This window comes from Danio rerio, chromosome 3 (assembly GCF_052040795.2).
Source record: "Danio rerio strain M-AB ecotype USA chromosome 3, GRCz13ab, whole genome shotgun sequence".
NCBI classification, from domain to species: domain Eukaryota; kingdom Metazoa; phylum Chordata; class Actinopteri; order Cypriniformes; family Danionidae; genus Danio; species Danio rerio.
This window is the reverse complement of record NC_141023.1, coordinates 7265057-7282500: the sequence shown is the minus strand read 5'-3', so window position 1 is coordinate 7282500 and position 17444 is coordinate 7265057. Positions and strand designations below refer to the sequence as shown.

The 17444-nt window shown below is 37.1% G+C and overlaps 1 protein-coding gene across 5 annotated transcripts in view; it reads right to left on the bottom strand.

Annotated features, from left to right (window-relative positions):
• The window catches only part of hook2 (hook microtubule-tethering protein 2), a 58006-nt gene that overhangs the window by 21138 nt on the left and 19424 nt on the right, over positions 1 to 17444 (bottom strand). For all 5 annotated transcript variants that reach the window (XR_015479658.1, XR_015479659.1, XR_015479660.1 and 2 more), the window contains 6 exon segments: positions 14358 to 14438; positions 9447 to 9610; positions 6976 to 7116; positions 6619 to 6820; positions 1237 to 1347; positions 1085 to 1166 (listed from right to left, as the gene is read on the bottom strand). Coding sequence is in view for 2 of the 5 variants with exons in the window: in NM_001423849.1 (NP_001410778.1) it covers positions 1085 to 1166; positions 1237 to 1347; positions 6619 to 6820; positions 6976 to 7116; positions 9447 to 9610; positions 14358 to 14438 (781 nt within the window). In the remaining 3 variants the exon portion in view is untranslated.

Here is a 17444-nt window from a genome sequence, read left to right as displayed (position 1 = left end):
TTTAGGGAGAAAGCTGATTGGAGGAGGAGTAAGAGAGGGTGTGACTTGTGTTTTTGTAGGAAGTGAGCTGATTGGAGGAGGAGAGAAAGAAGGTGGGGCTTGTGTTTCTCAGGGAGAAAGCTAATTGGAGAAGGAGTGATGATGGTGGGGCTTGTGTTTCTTAGGGAGAAAGCTGATTGGAGAAGGAGTGAGAGAGGGTGTGACTTGTGTTTTTGTAGGAAGTGAGCTGATTGGAGGAGGAGTGAGAGAGGGTGTGGCTTGTGTTTTTTAGGGAGAAAGCTAATTGGAGAAGGAGTGAAAGAAGGTGGGGCTTGTGTTTTTTTAGAGAGAGAGCTGATTGAAGTAATGAGAGAGGTTGTGGCTTGTGTTTTTTAAAGAGAAAGCTGATTGGAGGAGGAGTGAGGAGGAGGAGTGTGGCTTGTGTTTGTTATGGAGAAAGCTGATCGGAATAGGAGTGAGGGTGTGGCTTGTGTGTCTTCGAGAGAAAGCTGATTGTAATAGGAGTGATAGAGGGTGGGGCTATTGTTTTTTAGGTAGACAGCTGATTAGAGGAGGATTGAAAGGGGGCAGGGTTTGTGTTTCTTGAGGAGAAAGCTGATTGAAAAAGGAGAGGGTGGGCTTGTGTTTCTTAGCTAGACCGTTGATTGGAGCATCAAAAGGGGGCGAGGTTAGTGTGTCTTAGGGAGAGAGCTGACAGGAGGTGTAAAAAAGGTAGGGCTTGAGTTTCTTAGGGGGAGAGCTGACAGGAGACAAAGCGAGAGGAGGCGGGGTTTGTGTTAACGCGAGAGAGCTGATTGGAGGAGTGAAAGAAGGTGGGGCTTGAGTTTTTATAGGGAGAAAGCTGATTGTAAAAGAAGGTGGGGCTTGTGTTTCTTAAGGAAAAAGCTGATTGGAAGAGGAGTGTGGGGGTGGGGCTTATTTTTTTTAGTGAGAGAGCTGATTGGAAGAGTGAAAAAGGAAGTTGCTTGTGTTCTTAAGCAGACAGCTGGCTGGAGAATAGAAAAGAGAAGGCGGGGCTTGTGATTCTTAGGGAGACAGCTGATTGGAGGAGGAGTGAGGGGTGTAGCTTGTGTGTGTGAGAGACCTGTTAAACACTGCTGCTGGACTTGAGCACACCTCAGCTCTTCAGTCGTCTCTCTCAGTGTGTCTCGTTCAGAAATCAGCTTCTGTAACACACACAGTACTGTCAGAGAGTGTTCAGCACAGATCATCTCAAAGTAAGTGTTGGTTTCGTACCTCTCGCTCCTTCAGCAGGGTCTCGTATTTGTCGTTGAGGTTCTTGTACTCAAACTGCCATTTTTCCGCCTTCATGGCCTCCGCTGAGTGTTTAGCGCTCATCTCATGAGCCTGAGGTGCACACACAACCGCACTCATCATTTATTTGCTTATTGGATTCGACTGAAAATGCTCTCTGAACAACTATATCATAAATTACACTCAATTTTCATTGTTGCAAACATGCATTAAAAACATTCAAGTTAATCTCACAAAAATAATCATAATCATACTTTAAATTTAGCACATGAAGTTGAAGCCAGACTTATTCATCCTCCGGTGAAACTTGTATTCCATTATGAATATTTAAGTATTTCCTTTAAAATAATATTAAACACTATTATCATTATAAATCATTCAGACAAATCATAAGATCACAATTTTTATCGTCAATAATTGTTGCAGAAATAAATTAGCATTTATGTGTAAAGTATGCACTAGGGCTGCACGATATTGGAAAAATCTAACATTGCGGTTATTTTTTATTCTGCGATACACATTGCGATTTTAATACAATTTCACCAGGGGCCTCATGTACGAAGACTTGCATTGAAATCATACTAAAACATTGCACAAAGCTGTAAATGTGCGTACGCAGTAAAAAAAATCTGATGTATGAAACTGTAAATGTGCGTACGTGGAATCCCACGCATATTCTGAATTAACGTGAAATAATGTATGAATATGCTAATGACTCTACTTTGGCAAAACCAAACAAAGAAGCAATGGTAAAAGCAAGCAAAAAGAGAAACTTTGAACAGAATGTAAATTGGAGGTGCGCCAGGTAGACTGGAGAAAACAGGTGTTATTTGCAAGTTTGTCCTTCGGAATTAATAACAAAAGAAAAAAACAGAGTGGGGGAGTTTAGCTGACGCGGTAACGCAGCGGGGTCTCGTTGGACACCTCGTTGGAATGACCTAATACAGTGATAGTTGAGCAAACTTCAGCAGTGCGAGTGGCGTAGCTCATAAAGCGCATGACATTTTTCCCCCACTACATTTCAGATTTTGCCTACTCTTCATCATGAAGAAGACAAGTAGGAATCATTAATGAGTGTGTGTATTATGTTAAGCACATTTGAGCATCACATATTATTTGCACATTTATTGAATGGAAATGTTTCTGATTCACGTATGCATATTCGTCTTCAGTCGGCACCTTTATAGCAATGTGCGTGCAGTCGATTGCTCCGATTACATTGGGAAAACCGGCGATCGCTGCAAATTGCGATTTAATGTTTGGCTGGTCAACTGTATGATATGAAACCTTATATACCTGCTAGACATGCAGATGATCCCGTCCCTTACAACTGCCATTTTTCAGCTCAAAGATACTTTGTAGTGTGCAATTTAACATAATGGCCTCTAGGAGTCGCCAATGCTTAAGGCACTTCAGTGGCTTCCTATTAGTTTTAGAGTCAATTTTAAGATTCTAGTCATTACATATAGAGCTCTGCATGTACAAGCCTCCCTGTATATTCAAAATATTTTACGCAGTCACTCATGTAGCTGGTCTCTGAGGTCATCTGGCTAAGATCTTTTAGCCATTCCCAGAATTCGTCTTAAGACTAAAGGTGACCGTGCCTTTTGTGTGGTGCCCCCACGGCTCTGGAACTCTCTCCCAATAGCACTGAGAACTTTTTAAAAAGCGTTTAAAGACGCATCTTTTTGGTCAAGCTTTTAATTAACAGTATTAGTGTCTCTGCATTTGGATTTTTAACTTGTTTTAATGTTTTAACATGTTTTCTTTTACTGATATTACGCCCCAAGTCTAGGGGGAAACAACATGGGCATAATAAACGGAAAAAACGATTGTGTTGGGGTGGTGGATTTCCCAAACAAAACAATAACTTAATGCAAAATATCTCCTTCGGTCGACAACCAAACTCAGACACTCGGTTGAGAGTAATTAAATAGATTTATTATAGAAAAAAAGTAGTCATTTTAAATGAGCATCTCTTCAGGGTGGCAAAATAACAAACAGAAGAATCTATAAAGTAAATGAACTAAATTCATTCATTCATTTTCTTTTTGGCTTAGTCCCTTTACTAATCCGGGGTCGCCACAGCGGAATGAACCGCCAACTTATCCAGCAAGTTTTTACGCAGCGGATACCCTTCCAGCTGCAACCCATCTCTGGGGAATGAACTAAATTACCTATAAATTTTTAAAGAAAAATACAGGAAGCTTTCCTTCCTCCCTAAACATAAACATAGTCAAAAGTAATCAAATAAACGGGCAGGCATCCCCTACAAGCTCAAAAGAAGTTTGAACTTATGAACAATGGTAACAAGATGATTGAATGTTGGTCATCGGCCGGAGGAGTAAGAGAAATCCAGGAGCTCCACTCCCAGCAACCTTCGCAGCACAAATGAGCTCCGCAGACCCTTTTTAAATAGGCCTTCGAGACCAGCAGCCAATCAGAGCATGGATCACGCCAAAATGGGAGCTTATGGGATAATATTATTTGTTCTCAGGTGTAATATTTTGGCAGTATTATTTTGTTACCTTTTATAATTGTCTTTAATTATGTTACCGTGGGCTCTATCATACACCCGGCGTAATGTGTCGCAAGGCGTGGTGCAATAGTCTTTTGGTAGTTTCAGCTTGGCGCAAGAGTCGTTTTGAGGCGTTGTGCTACGCTGTTAAATAGCAAATGCATTAGCGCTCATATGTGCGCCCATAGGCGTTCTGGTCTAAAAAAGGAGGCGTTCTGAGGCGGACCGCTGGCGCGTTGCTATTTTGAGAAACTATAATAGATTTTTCATTAGACCAAAACAAACCCAGTCTAAACTCCAGCGCAGAGTTGCGCCTCGCTTACACACTGCTTAATACACACAAGAGAGCAATAGGCAAATATATACATATGAAAAAAATGTAAATATTAAGGATATATATAGGATATAATAAGAATAGATATAGAATATAAATATAAAGGATTGAAATATTACAAAACATTATTTTCTAGCCTACATAAATATGAAAAATCACTGCTTTTATGTCTTCTTCATCTCGGGAGGCTTTTTCAGTTCATTCATAACAATTTGCTTTTGTATAATGTTATTATTATTAGCAGTATTATTTATTATATCCACATTTATATTTGTTTTATTAAAAACAAGCTTAGATTTGCCCACCTGTCAGGTTTTAGACCATATGGGGCACAGCATGTGTTTTAGGATATAACTCAGGTTTTTGAGCACACTTTGTTATTATTGTTTATTTATTCGTTTGCTGGAAATTAGAACTGAATTTAAAAATAGTTTTGAAACGAATATTTGCGCTTAACAAACAAAATTATTTATTTATAGACTAATTGATGTCTGTGCGTAAAGGTTTCCCTATCCAAGAGCGAAAGTGAAAGTAGATCTTTTATCTCTCATTCTCACGCAGTAGATGCTCTGTTTAACAGTTTTCTGTTAAAAAACTGTGAACTGTTTGCTAGTGAAATGCTAATTTTTTCCACTTAGACTTTACGTCCTTTAAATAGTGAATGCGCTCTTGGCGCGACGCAGCTGGCTCTTAAAGGGAATGGTAGATGAGACTCAGATTGGTTTATTCTCAAAACACACCTATAACTCATTAAGAAAATAAACTCAACCCTTTTAGACTGCGCCACGGCGCAAAGTAGGTTTTCCCGTCCTTAAATTAGCAAAAATGCGTTCTGACACGCCCTGAAAGCGTTTGCGCCCTGCGTTTTGCGCTCTACGCATGGACCGTCAAAATAGAGCCCCGTGTTGTACAAGGTTTGTCCTTGTTTACCAAATTGCTTGATGTAATCTTTATTTCTTATCGTGTATGTCTTTATTTCTTATTGTGTGTATAATTACCATTGTAGTTTAATAAATCTGATAATCAAAGACACATGTCAGTGTATAACTCATTTTAATTCACATTTATATGATTAAATGTGTACATTTTCTTAAATCAAAAATGTAGATTTATAATATTAAGATAATATTGATTAAATCATTTTATTGTTAACGTAGAGTGAAACTGATGAATCCATGGTGAGGTAAGTTACGTTATAAAGTATACTGCCGTTCCATTTGAAGAAGTCTCCTCGCGTCCTCGGGAGTTCGTTCTTTCAAGTCTGAACTTGGCAAGTCTGAACTTCCAAGAACGCAACTCCGAACTTTGCGTACTTGGTATTGAGAAACAGCCAGAGAGAGAGAGAGCGCAAAAGAGCAATCGAAATGATACATTTTTGTCCAAAAGTAACGATTGATGACCAACTAAACTTCTCTGACCACATTTCTAGAACTGCTCGATCGTGCAGATTCGCACTCTATAACATCAGAAAGATCCGACCCTTCTTATCTGAACATGCAGCTCAACTCCTTGTTCAAGCTCTTGTTCTCTCCAAACTGGATTACTGTAACTCTCTACTAGCGGGGCTTCCAGCTAACTCTATCAAGCCTCTTCAACTGCTCCAGAACGCAGCAGCATGAGTGGTCTTCAATGAACCTAAACGAGCACATGTCACTCCGCTGCTCATCCGTTTGCACTGGCTGCCAGTTGCTGCTCGCATCAAATTCAAAGCTCTGATGTTTGCCTACAAAGTGACTTCTGGCCTTGCTCCTTCTTACCTGCTCTCACTTCTGCAGATCTATGTGCCCTCCAGAAACTTGCGTTCTGTGAATGAACGTCGCCTCGTGGTTCCATCCCAAAGAGGGAAGAAAACGCTTTCGCGAACGCTCACGCTCAATCTGCCCAGTTGGTGGAATGAACTCCCTAACTGCATCAGAACAGAGTCACTCGCTATTTTCAAGAAACGACTAAAAACTCAACTATTTAGTCTCCACTACACTTCCTAATCTGCAATTGCCTCTCTGAATATCACACTAACTGTACCCAAAAATAAAAAAAAAAAACGTCCCTTCTTAGACTTTACAGACCTGAAACTTGCCTATAGCACTTATTAATTGTTGCTCTTGGTTGTGTAAATTGCTTCCTTGTCCTCATTTGTAAGTCGCTTTGGATAAAAGCGTCTGCTAAATGACTAAATGTAAATGTAAAATGTAAAATGTGTCAGTCAGGTGATATCGATGTGAACAGCTGAAGCTGTCAAAATATTTGTAGTTAATTCATTATTAATGATGATGTTTAAAAATAATACGATTTATTTTATTCAATAATGCACTTAAAACATGTAATAGGTCTACATTAATGCAAAACGAGCTAAATATCGTCTTTAAAATCGTCATAGGTTTCAGCTCTCGGCGATATCTTTGCCTGTCATCGATACACGATACTCTCGTCTATCGGCACAACCATAGATGTAGCAGTTGAACAGAGCGGGATGATCATGAGGATTTGCTGACTGATGGTGTTTAAGTCTGACCTGTCTCTTGTAGGAGTCGAGCTGCGAGCGGACGGCGGTGGCTCTGCGCTGCTCCTCCTCCAGTTCGCAGGTGCGCTGCATGTAGACGTGGTTCCTCTCCTCCAGCAGACGCACCTGGCGCCGCAGGTCTCCCAGATCCTCCAGCTTACGCTTGTACGTCTCCACCATCGCCTCCAGACGGCTCACACGGTCAGAAGAGTGCCTGAAAACACACACACACGTCAGCCCGACACCTGAGAGCGTGTGCATGTGTGTGTGTGTGTGTGTGAAACTATATGTGTATGTTTGTTTGTGTGTATTTGTGCGAGAATGATGTTTGTGGCTGTGTGTTTGTGTGAAACTACGCGTGTGTGTGACCTCAGGATGTCCATCTCGTCTTTGAGGGCCTGGGCCTCCTGAGCGAGGCTGGTCAGATCTTCGTTTCTGATCTGCAGGTCCATCACCTCTCGCTCCAGAACTTCAGCTCGCACACGCAGATCATCTCGACTGTTCTCCAGCCTCAACACACACACACACACACACACACACACATATACACACCTCAGTCGAGCTGAAACACTACATCAAACATTTGTAATGTGACATTATTATTATAAATACATTTAAATAAAACAACAACAACAACAATAATAATAATAATAATAATAATAGTTATAATACTACATTAATTAATATAATAATGATAACAGTAATAAAGATAATAATAATGATAATACATTTTTATTAATATAATAACAACAACAACAACATAAATAAATTATGATTAACATAATAATAATAATAATAATAACAATAATAATAATTATTATTATTATATTAATAATAATCATTATTAATAACAACAACAACAAAAATTATAATAATATTTTAAAAATATTAATAGAATAATTATATTGATAATAATAAATAATAAAATATAATAAAAATAATAAAATATAATAAAAATAACAATAATAATTATAATATTATTATTGTTAGTTATTAATTATTCATCATCATCATCATTCATTATTGTTATTATTATTATTATTACTATTATATTACTAATAATGTAATATTATTATTATTATTATATTAATTTTTATTATTATAATTAATTTATTATTATTAGAGGTATATTTAAATATATTTAATTATTTGTTATACAGAAATCGAATTAATATCAAACTAATGAAATAACATTAATTGCATGTAAATTATTTGTATTCATTTTTAATTATTTATATTATTCAACATTATTATTTATTTTTAATATTAATTAGCTAATGTAACATTGTCTTCATTTAAAATAATTGAGCCAGAAGCCAATTAATATTTGTAATTAATTATATAAAAATAACCTTATTATATAAAAGCAAAAACATTATCGAAATATGCAAATAATATCACATTAAATGTAATCCAAAAATATAATTTATATTACATACAGATATATAATTACCTTAGTTTAAAAGAATACAGACAGAAACCAAATGATTGCAATCGACTTTAGTTAATAATAATAATAATAATACAGTAATAAATGTAATGATACTAAATAATAAAACAATATCACCAAAAGTATACTATACTTTGTTTTGCCATAATATATTTTTTAATTGCAGAAGTTTAATTGTTATAGGTAATTAATCATTGATGTATTATTAATATTACAGAAATAATCAATATATTGTAATAATTTACAGAAATAAATGTATCATGTACCTAATATTAAAATAGTGCTATTAATAATTTAAAATACTATTAAAATATTACATTTAATATTAAATATATTTAATAAGTACAAAGTGAATATTAATAATAATAATAAATGTAATGATACTATTAAAACAATATCACCTAAAACATACTACATTTTGTTTTGCCATAATATTTATATATTTTTAATTGCATTAGTTCTTTAATTGTTTTAGTTAACTATTATTTTTTAATTCATGATATTACAGAAACAATGAATATATATATAATATATATTGTAATGCATTACAGAAATAAATACATCACATAACTTATATTAATATACTGCTATTAATAACTAAAAATACTGCTAAAATATTTATTATATTTAATATTAAAGATATTTAATAGAGATAACAAACAGAATATTCATATTAATAATAAATTTATTTTTATTTTTATGATTATTATTGTTATTATTATTAATAAAAATAATAATAATAATAATAAAAAATGTAATTTAATTAAGGATTTATATTTGTCTTATGAATATCATACTATTAAAATGATATCACCTCATTTTAAGTTATAAAATATCAGTATTATATATATATTACACAACTACAAAACTTCATTAGGCTGAAAAAGAATAATTATTTAATTTGCAATATTACAGAAACAACGCTAATACCTCATATCACCAATATCAATATAGTACTATTAAATATGTTTTTAAAATACTGAAAATATTACATTTATTATTCATATTTCATACAAACAATAAATGTATACAATACATTTGCATTCATTTTATTCTATTTTTATTCTATGCATTAATTTTACAAATTTTATCCTTCCTATAGTCTTGAAATATACTACCTGAATGAAAGCACACCTTTTACCCATAGCATATAAATAGTTAACTACATGTGACTTTTAGCAATATTTTTATTTATTATGACACTGTTATACACTAGGTTTTTTTTTTTTTAATGGGTTAAAGTTTTAACCCAGGTAAAGTCTATGACTGGGAAACGCTGCATACTATTACAGCTATTATGAATATAGTATTGGACAGAAGTATGAGACATGAAAGCTGAGCTGTGAAAGGCTGTAGGCCCTGTGGTGGGGCTGCGTGAGGAGGCTCACACCTGTAGTTCTCCTCCTGCAGCTGCTCCATCTGACTCTGCAGCAGCAGCAGCTTCTTGTTGGTGATGGTGGAGGAGACGTCGGACGGCTCGCAGTGAGACACTCGCTCCCGCAGAGACTGAACCTCCACCTGCAGACACGACTTCTCCTCCATCAGGACGGACAGCTGAAACACAAACACAAGTAAATATAAGCATTCAAATGTATCATACATACAGACTTTTTTCCATCTTTTACTTGGAAAAGAACACTATATATTATGTATAAATACAGGGCTTGACATTAACGTTTTTGATCACCAGCCACTGTGGCTAGTAGATTTCCAACAACACTTTTCACTAGCCACAATTTCGTTGTTTGGGAAAAATATTTTATATGCATAAATTTGACTGACATGCTAAAATTATGTAATTTAGATGAAGGGCTCTATCATACACCCGGCGCAATGTTTCGCAAGGCGCAGTGCAATAGTCTTTTGGTAGTTTCAGCTTGGCGCAAGAGTGGTTTTGAGGCGTTGCGCTACGCTCTTTAAATAGCAAATGCTTTAGCGCTCATATGTGCGCCCATAGGCGTTCTGGTCCAAAAAGGAAGGCGTTCTGAGGCGGACCGCTGGCGCGTTGCTATTTTGAGAAACTATAATAAATTTTTCATTAGACCAAAACTGACCCGGTCTAAACTCCGGCGCAGAGTTGCGCCTCGCTTACACACTGCTTAATACGCACAAGAGAGCAATAGGCAAATATCTTTACATATGAAAAAATGTAAATATTAAGGATATATATAGGATATAATAAGAATAGATATAGAATATAAATATAAAGGATTAAAATATTACAAAACATATTATTTTCTAGCCTACATAAATATGAAAAATCACTGCTTTTATGTCTTCATCTCGGGAGGCTTTTTCAGTTCATTCATAACAATTTGCTTTTGTATAATGTTATTATTATTAGCAGTGTTATTTATTATATCCATATTTATATTTGTTTTATTAAAAACAAGCTTAGATTTGCCCACCTGTAAGGTTTTAGACCATATGGGGCACAGCATGTGTTTTAGGATATAACTCAGGTTTTTGAGCACATTTTGTTATTATTGTTCATTTATTCGTTTGCTGGAAATTAGAACTGAATTTAGAAATAGTTTTGAAATGAATATTTGCGCTTAACAAACGCAATGGATTATTTATAGGCTCATTGATGTCTGTGCGTAAAGGTTTCCCTATCCAAGAGCGAAAGTGATCCATTGTCTCTCATTCTAACGCAGTAGATGCTCTGTTTAACAGTGTTCTGTTAAAAAAACTGTTAACTGTTTGCTTGTGAAATGCTAATTTTTTCCACTTAGACTTACTTTGCGTCCTGTAAATAGTGAATGTGCTCTTGGCGCAACGCAGCTGGGTCTTAAAGGGAATGGGAGATGAGAATCTAATGGGTTTATTCTCAAAACACCTATAACTCATTAAGAAAATAAACTCAACCCTTTTAGACTGCGCCACGGCGCAAAGCGGATTTTCCCGTCCTTAAATTAGCAAAAGTGTGTTCTGACACGCCCTGAAAGGGTTTGTGCCCTGCGTTTTGCGCTCTGCGCATGGACCGTCAAAATAGAGCCCATTGTGTTGTCCACATGCCTACTCATTCATTTCAAGTTTTGTGTGTGTTGTGTATGAGCTTGCTCATTGTGCATGAGCAAATGGGTTGTGCCGCAATGCAATTAGTTTTTACTTTACATGACTTTTTAGGGCTCAAAATTCGGAATTTACCAAATTTATCTCTGACCACACCAAAAAGAAATAATTATTTATTTGCCACAAATTTTAAATGTGTCAAAACAAGCAAATATATAGCTGCATACATGCACTTTTTATTCAACTAAACTTTTTTTATTATTAAATTTTAAAAAGATCTATTGTGATGTATCTAAAATATGCACCGTAATCTGTCCTGACTAAAGGTCCCAGATCAGCAGCTACTACACAAAAATGGGGAGTTGATCTCATATTAAAGCAATGTTATTCTAAAGGATGATAATTAAACTATATTAACAAAAATAACTGCAAGTTAAGAAAGCAGGTAAAACATACAGTGTGCGATAATAAAAGGATGATCATGTGCACACAATTAATATTAGGCCTGTAAATAATCTATTCGAAGAATAATTACAACAAAAGCAGTTACTACTGTTGCATGCAAAAGGATGTATATATATTTTTTTAATCTTGAGCTCTTGAAAGCAGCAGGACTGTCCATGCACAAGCATTTGTGTCTATTCTATTTCAAAGAGAACCGATCGCACCAGTCGGCCTCCTCTACACACTGGTCTTTCGCGGAATTCGCGGAATTAAACGGGAGTGCGCACGCTTTTTAAGTCACGCGCATCACATGACCTGTTGCGCGCAAGTTATCATCCTCTCATAAGGTAATCACCTGCTTTTGCTCGCACGAACACAGTTATTTTTGTTAGTCGTGCTGCTTCTTGATTTTAGGATTGCATTTTGGGCCATCCTTATTGTCGAACCCTACAATGTAAAAATTATTTCCAACCAGCCAAAGTGGCTAGTGGGAGCGGCTGTCTAACCCGCCAAAGCTGAAATCTACCCGCATTTGGCCGGTTGGCGGGTGTTAATGTAAAGCCCTGTATAAATATATATAAAAGAAGACTAGCAACAACAAGTGGCGAAAAAAAGTGCATTGAAATTGGTGAAGTGACTTTCCACATGCTTTTAGATGCAATATGTGAACGGCCCTGACTTTTCCTCCACTGTTTGTTTACTTCTGTGTGTCAAACACACCAGTTTCCTATCAATTAAAAAAAATATATATTTTTTGTTTCCTAAAAACACTGTCAGTGTGAACGAAAGGCCGAAACGGAGAGAAAAATGTGTTTTTAAATGAAAACGTATTCGTGTGGCCTTATATATACAGTATATATAGTACGCAAGTAGGGTTTATTTATATATAGGGCTCGAAATTAACCTTTTTGCTTGGTAGCACCGGTGCTCCTAACTTTAAAAATTTAGGCGCATCAGACAAAATTTAGTCGCACCCACCAATTATGAGCACCGTTACTACAAGTTTTATACAAACATATTGATTGTATTTGAAATCAACACTAATCAAACTAACAAGCAAAAAAAAAATCATATATAACGTTATATGCAAGCGTGAGGAAAATATGTCTCAACAAAATCCCGTTATCACAAGAAAATAGATTTTTATAACAGAACTGAGTGACCAAAGCATACACGGAGCGCTCACCGGCCCTGCACGCACTGCTTGAATTAACGTGTTAACGGTATAACTAGTAAGATGTGTCATTATTTGTAACTGTAGATGCCATGGTTTCTAAAACAAAATCTTTCAAGTGTTATGTTATCTTCATTCTCATCTTCAGAGCTTTACAATTTTTCGCGGTAGTAGATCTCTGTCATCTGAAGCCAGAAGGCGCTGAGTGATTGACAGCTGATATTAACCAATCATTCGCGTTCAGTGCTAGAGCAGTGGTTGGCCAATAAGAAGAGCGCGAAGGTGGGGCAAGCATTACGGACTTGGATTGCAGCAAGTTGACATGACAAATGTTTTAAACCATTCCTGAGCGCTGCGTTTCGCGTTTCAAGTGCAAACAAAGAGCTTAGAGATGCATTCTGCGTGAATGCCTCCCGAATCCGCGCATGTGCTGAACATTTTGCAGTAAAAATTCGTCGCACACTACAATTTTAAGCACTCGCAGAAATGCTCCCAAATATATTTCAAGGTCGCATAGATAAAATTTCGGGCGCATATGCGACCAAAATGGTCGCAATTTCGAGCCCTGATATAGCACCATTTCTAGACATTAGCCGCATTTCCACTGTCGGGCCAGTGCGAGCCAGGCATGGACAAGCAACTCCATCTCTTCCTTTGACAATATCTCTGATTTTTGCGATGTTCCTCAGATGAAAAAAAGCATGTACGAACAACAGACTTAACATTCAGCTATTAAAGCACTGAGCTCGATCAAAGATGACACCCAGATTTCCGATATCACTGCAATTTTAGGATTTCAGTTGAAGAAAATCTGCCATCGATTTGTTAATGGAGACTAAACAATCCTGCAAGAGAGACAGTTTGTCTAGCCCAGGGATGGGCGAACTTGATCCTCGAGGGCCGGTGTCCCTGCAGAGTTTTGTTCCAACACTAGTCGAAAGCACCTGAACATGCCAATCAGTGTCTTCAAGAGCACTAGAAATCTACAAGCAGGTGTGTTTGATTAGAGTTGGAGTTTACTGTGCAGGACACCGGCCCTCCAGGACCAAGTTTGCCCATTCCCAGGTCTAGCCCGTCTAAGCTAAAAGAAAATGTAATTATACATCATCTGCATAGCAGTGGTAAGATATACCTTAAAACTACTAATAATCTTGCTGAGAGGAAGCATACATAAATTAAAAAGGAGAGGGCCTAGAACAGAACCTAGAGGCACACCACAAGGCAGAGGAACAGAGTCTGACATGCGAGTTCCTATGGACACAGAGCAACTCCTGTCAGCAAGATAGGAGGTTAACCAACCCAGTGATGTCCACAAGATAACGCAGCCTCTTAATTAAAGTGCAGTGATCGACAGTATCAAAAGTTGCACTTAGATCCGGCAAAACCAGCACAGAACATTCACCTGCATCGGCCGCCATTAAAATATCACATATATAAAATAGGACATTATATATCCTGTCCACCCTATACACGACACCTTAACTTTCTGATTTTGACTGTAATGTAATAACGTTCACTTTTTGCACTGCTGCTTTGGATCAAAAATTGAGAATTGTGAATACAGCTAACAAGTAAACTTAATTTGAATTAATTGAACACACACACACACACACACACACTCATAGTGTTTCTATATCTCTGCTGTTTGATTCACTGCTTAATATTCACCTGCTGCTGGAGCTCTCGGCAGCGTTGCGACGTCGAGTCTCTGTCATCTGGCTCTTCACTCAGAAAGTAATACTTCCTGGACTGAGAAACAAAGAGACCAGCAAAACTGTAAGATCATGGAGAAAACACGAGCCTGTCTGACTTCCCAGGGTGCATGCAGAAATCAGAGAGTGAAATTCAATCCTCTTTAAAGACCTTTTCTGTACATTTGTAGACCTCATCACCACTTTAGGTTTCAACCAGTAACATTGGCGAGACTTTAACTTTTACTATATTCACTAAATACTGACTGTAGGAAACCATAGATGTATACACTAGACATCGCATAGGGACCCTGAGCATGCGTCAATAGCGCCGCCACATTGGTACAGTTCTCCCAGGACAAATGTCATTCAACCGCACCAGTCAAGACAGTGTTATTACGTGAAGATGCGGGACTTTAGCGCTGTCTACGGGTGTAGTAACGAGCAAACAAAGAAAACAAAGCACAAAGGCAGAACATTTCATAGGTAATATTAAGTTTTTTACGTTTTTGTGCTAAACAGGTAGCGTTATTGATGATAATAAAGTCACTTACTGCATTCACTATAAGTCAAAGTAGCTCACTCGCACTAAACATTCGGCTTATGCTAGTTTTGTTGAATAAAATCAGCAAACAATGCAAAAGAAATATGACAACGAGATGTTGCGCTGCCAGAAACTTGTATTATTGTCGGCCAGTGAAGGAGTCGTTCATAACGGAGATTCAGTCACAAACGAGTCGCTCCCTCCGTCAGTATGTGAAGTAAAAGCAGTAGAGGAGGTGTGTTTTAGGACACGGATTAGATCAAATTTAACAGGGAGGGCTTGTGCGATCACTGATCCATCAATGTAGAAAAGTGATGTAAAATTATTATTTTCGTAATTAGAAAAAAAAAAAAATTACATACTAACATCCAGGAAAACTCCCGATCACAGATATATGTGTATATGTGTATATCTCTGGCTTTGGATGGCCAGGGTCCTCCACTGTACCTTGGTCCCGCATTCATTTCAAAGGAGCCCTACCCTGTTTCAAAATGGCGGCTCTATTGACGCATTCCTTCCAATAGACAACAACAAGGTAGGCGACATCTAATGTATATATCTATGGTAAGAAACTAGGGATGCAGGATTTGGGAAAATGTTCATATTGCGATTACTGAGGTCAACATTGCAATATGTGATTGCGAATATAAATAGTATCATGAGTCAACTTGATGGGCTTGCATGCGCCGCTACTAACAGACTGGACTACAGGACTAAAATCAGCTGATTCCAGACCTAGGAAAGTCGATCGGTGCATCTAGTTAAAATACAAACTGTTCCTAACAATAGGACGTTATATAATATTATATAATCTATTTTTGTTTGTTTGTTTGTTTTGGTAGCTGCACAAAAACTGGAAAATTGTTCTCAGAAAGTATGTGCTATTTTTATTTGTTATTTAATATAATCGCACAGGCTGACATTGAAAAATTAAACTGCAAATGCAGCAGGGGGCGCCAACGAAAAACACAGGATTAACAGTGTTTCCTTGGTTACTGCAGTAAACAAAGCAGCTCGACGTCAAATCTAGCGGGATTTTATGGATTTTAAAAACTACATCCTAGTATTTGCAGACTAAATTCAGCCAAACTTTAGCAGACAACTATTCAAATAGTGTTGGGGAAAGTTACTTCTCAAAGTAGTGCATTACAATATTGAGTTACTCCCCCAAAAAAGTAACTAATTGCGCTACTTAGTTACTTTTTATGAAAAGAATTGTGTTATATTACTTTTGAGTTACTTTTCCTTACCTGCCTAAGGTTTGATCTTTCAGAACTAGCAGGTGTTTTTTCCACCTTTTTTATCGAGAAGCTCTGCATTTAACAGCTACCAATAGATCCCAAACCTTCATTTACCTTTAAAAAATGTAGGCTAAAATAATATTTTGAGAACTTTCTGAGCCCAGAGCTGTACATACAGATTAATGAACGTATGTTAAGTAATGTGTGTGCTACTTTTGAATGTTGTGTTATTAGTTTAGTAAATTCACTGTCCACTGATATAAAGACTGCAATAAAGCCTAACGCCCCATTCACATGGGGCGTCAGCGTCAACGCTTCCCATTAACTTTGAATGGGTGACGTCAGGCGTTGCCGAACTGCATTGTGGATCTGTCGGCACCGCTTCAGAGGTGTTGCTCGCTGCAGAAGTTGGGACTAGCTCAACTTCAAGCGCCTTGAGGGAAGCGTCAGCCAATCAGATCGCCGTATGCAAATACACCAGCTAGACAGTGGCCTATTGCTGACTGAATTTCATTGGCTCACGCTGCTATGACGATCGCGTTAGGCTTAACTTCAGACACGCCTTCAGTCAAGCATTGACGCTGAAGCACCGTGTGAATGGGGCGTTAGAGTAACATGAAATAATTCAAGGCAGAAATTGATTTTGAACCTTTAAAATGTTTAATAATAAAACGAACTGTAAGACGATAAAAAACATCTCCAAATCAATGAGCTTTATACATTAAATAAATTGCTACACGTGGCCTTACCAAACGTGTCAATCGTTTCCCAAAAGAGAAAAAAATCTTACTATATTACAAAACATAGTTGCTTCTACATTAGACAGTGGCTGCATCTCCTCAACAATAAAAGCAATAACCATTTTTTCAGTTTAGTCGAATGAATTGTTTTACCTGGAGATCGTGAACTGATGTCAGTCATGTGTTGTTTAGCTGGAGGTGGGGTATGGGTGTAGTGCGTCGCATTCAGTTTTTTTTTCTCGATGTCGTCAAATCAGTTCATTACATTAAACGGAGTTGACATGAAACGGTTTGCGTCTTCAGTAAGTAATAACACACTGGATACTCCCTTTGACTCGAAATAAACCGATATCCTGAGTTATTCAGTTACTAGAAGAGTACACTGATTTATCTGCTGTGAAAAAAAGAGACCTGATGATGATGATGAGTGCGAGTCAACTGTCTGTTCCCTCGCAGCACGCTCTGTGTGATACAACTTGACTAAGCTAATTTTTTTCCGCAATATGTTTTGGTCCCACTTTATATTAAGTGTCCTTAAC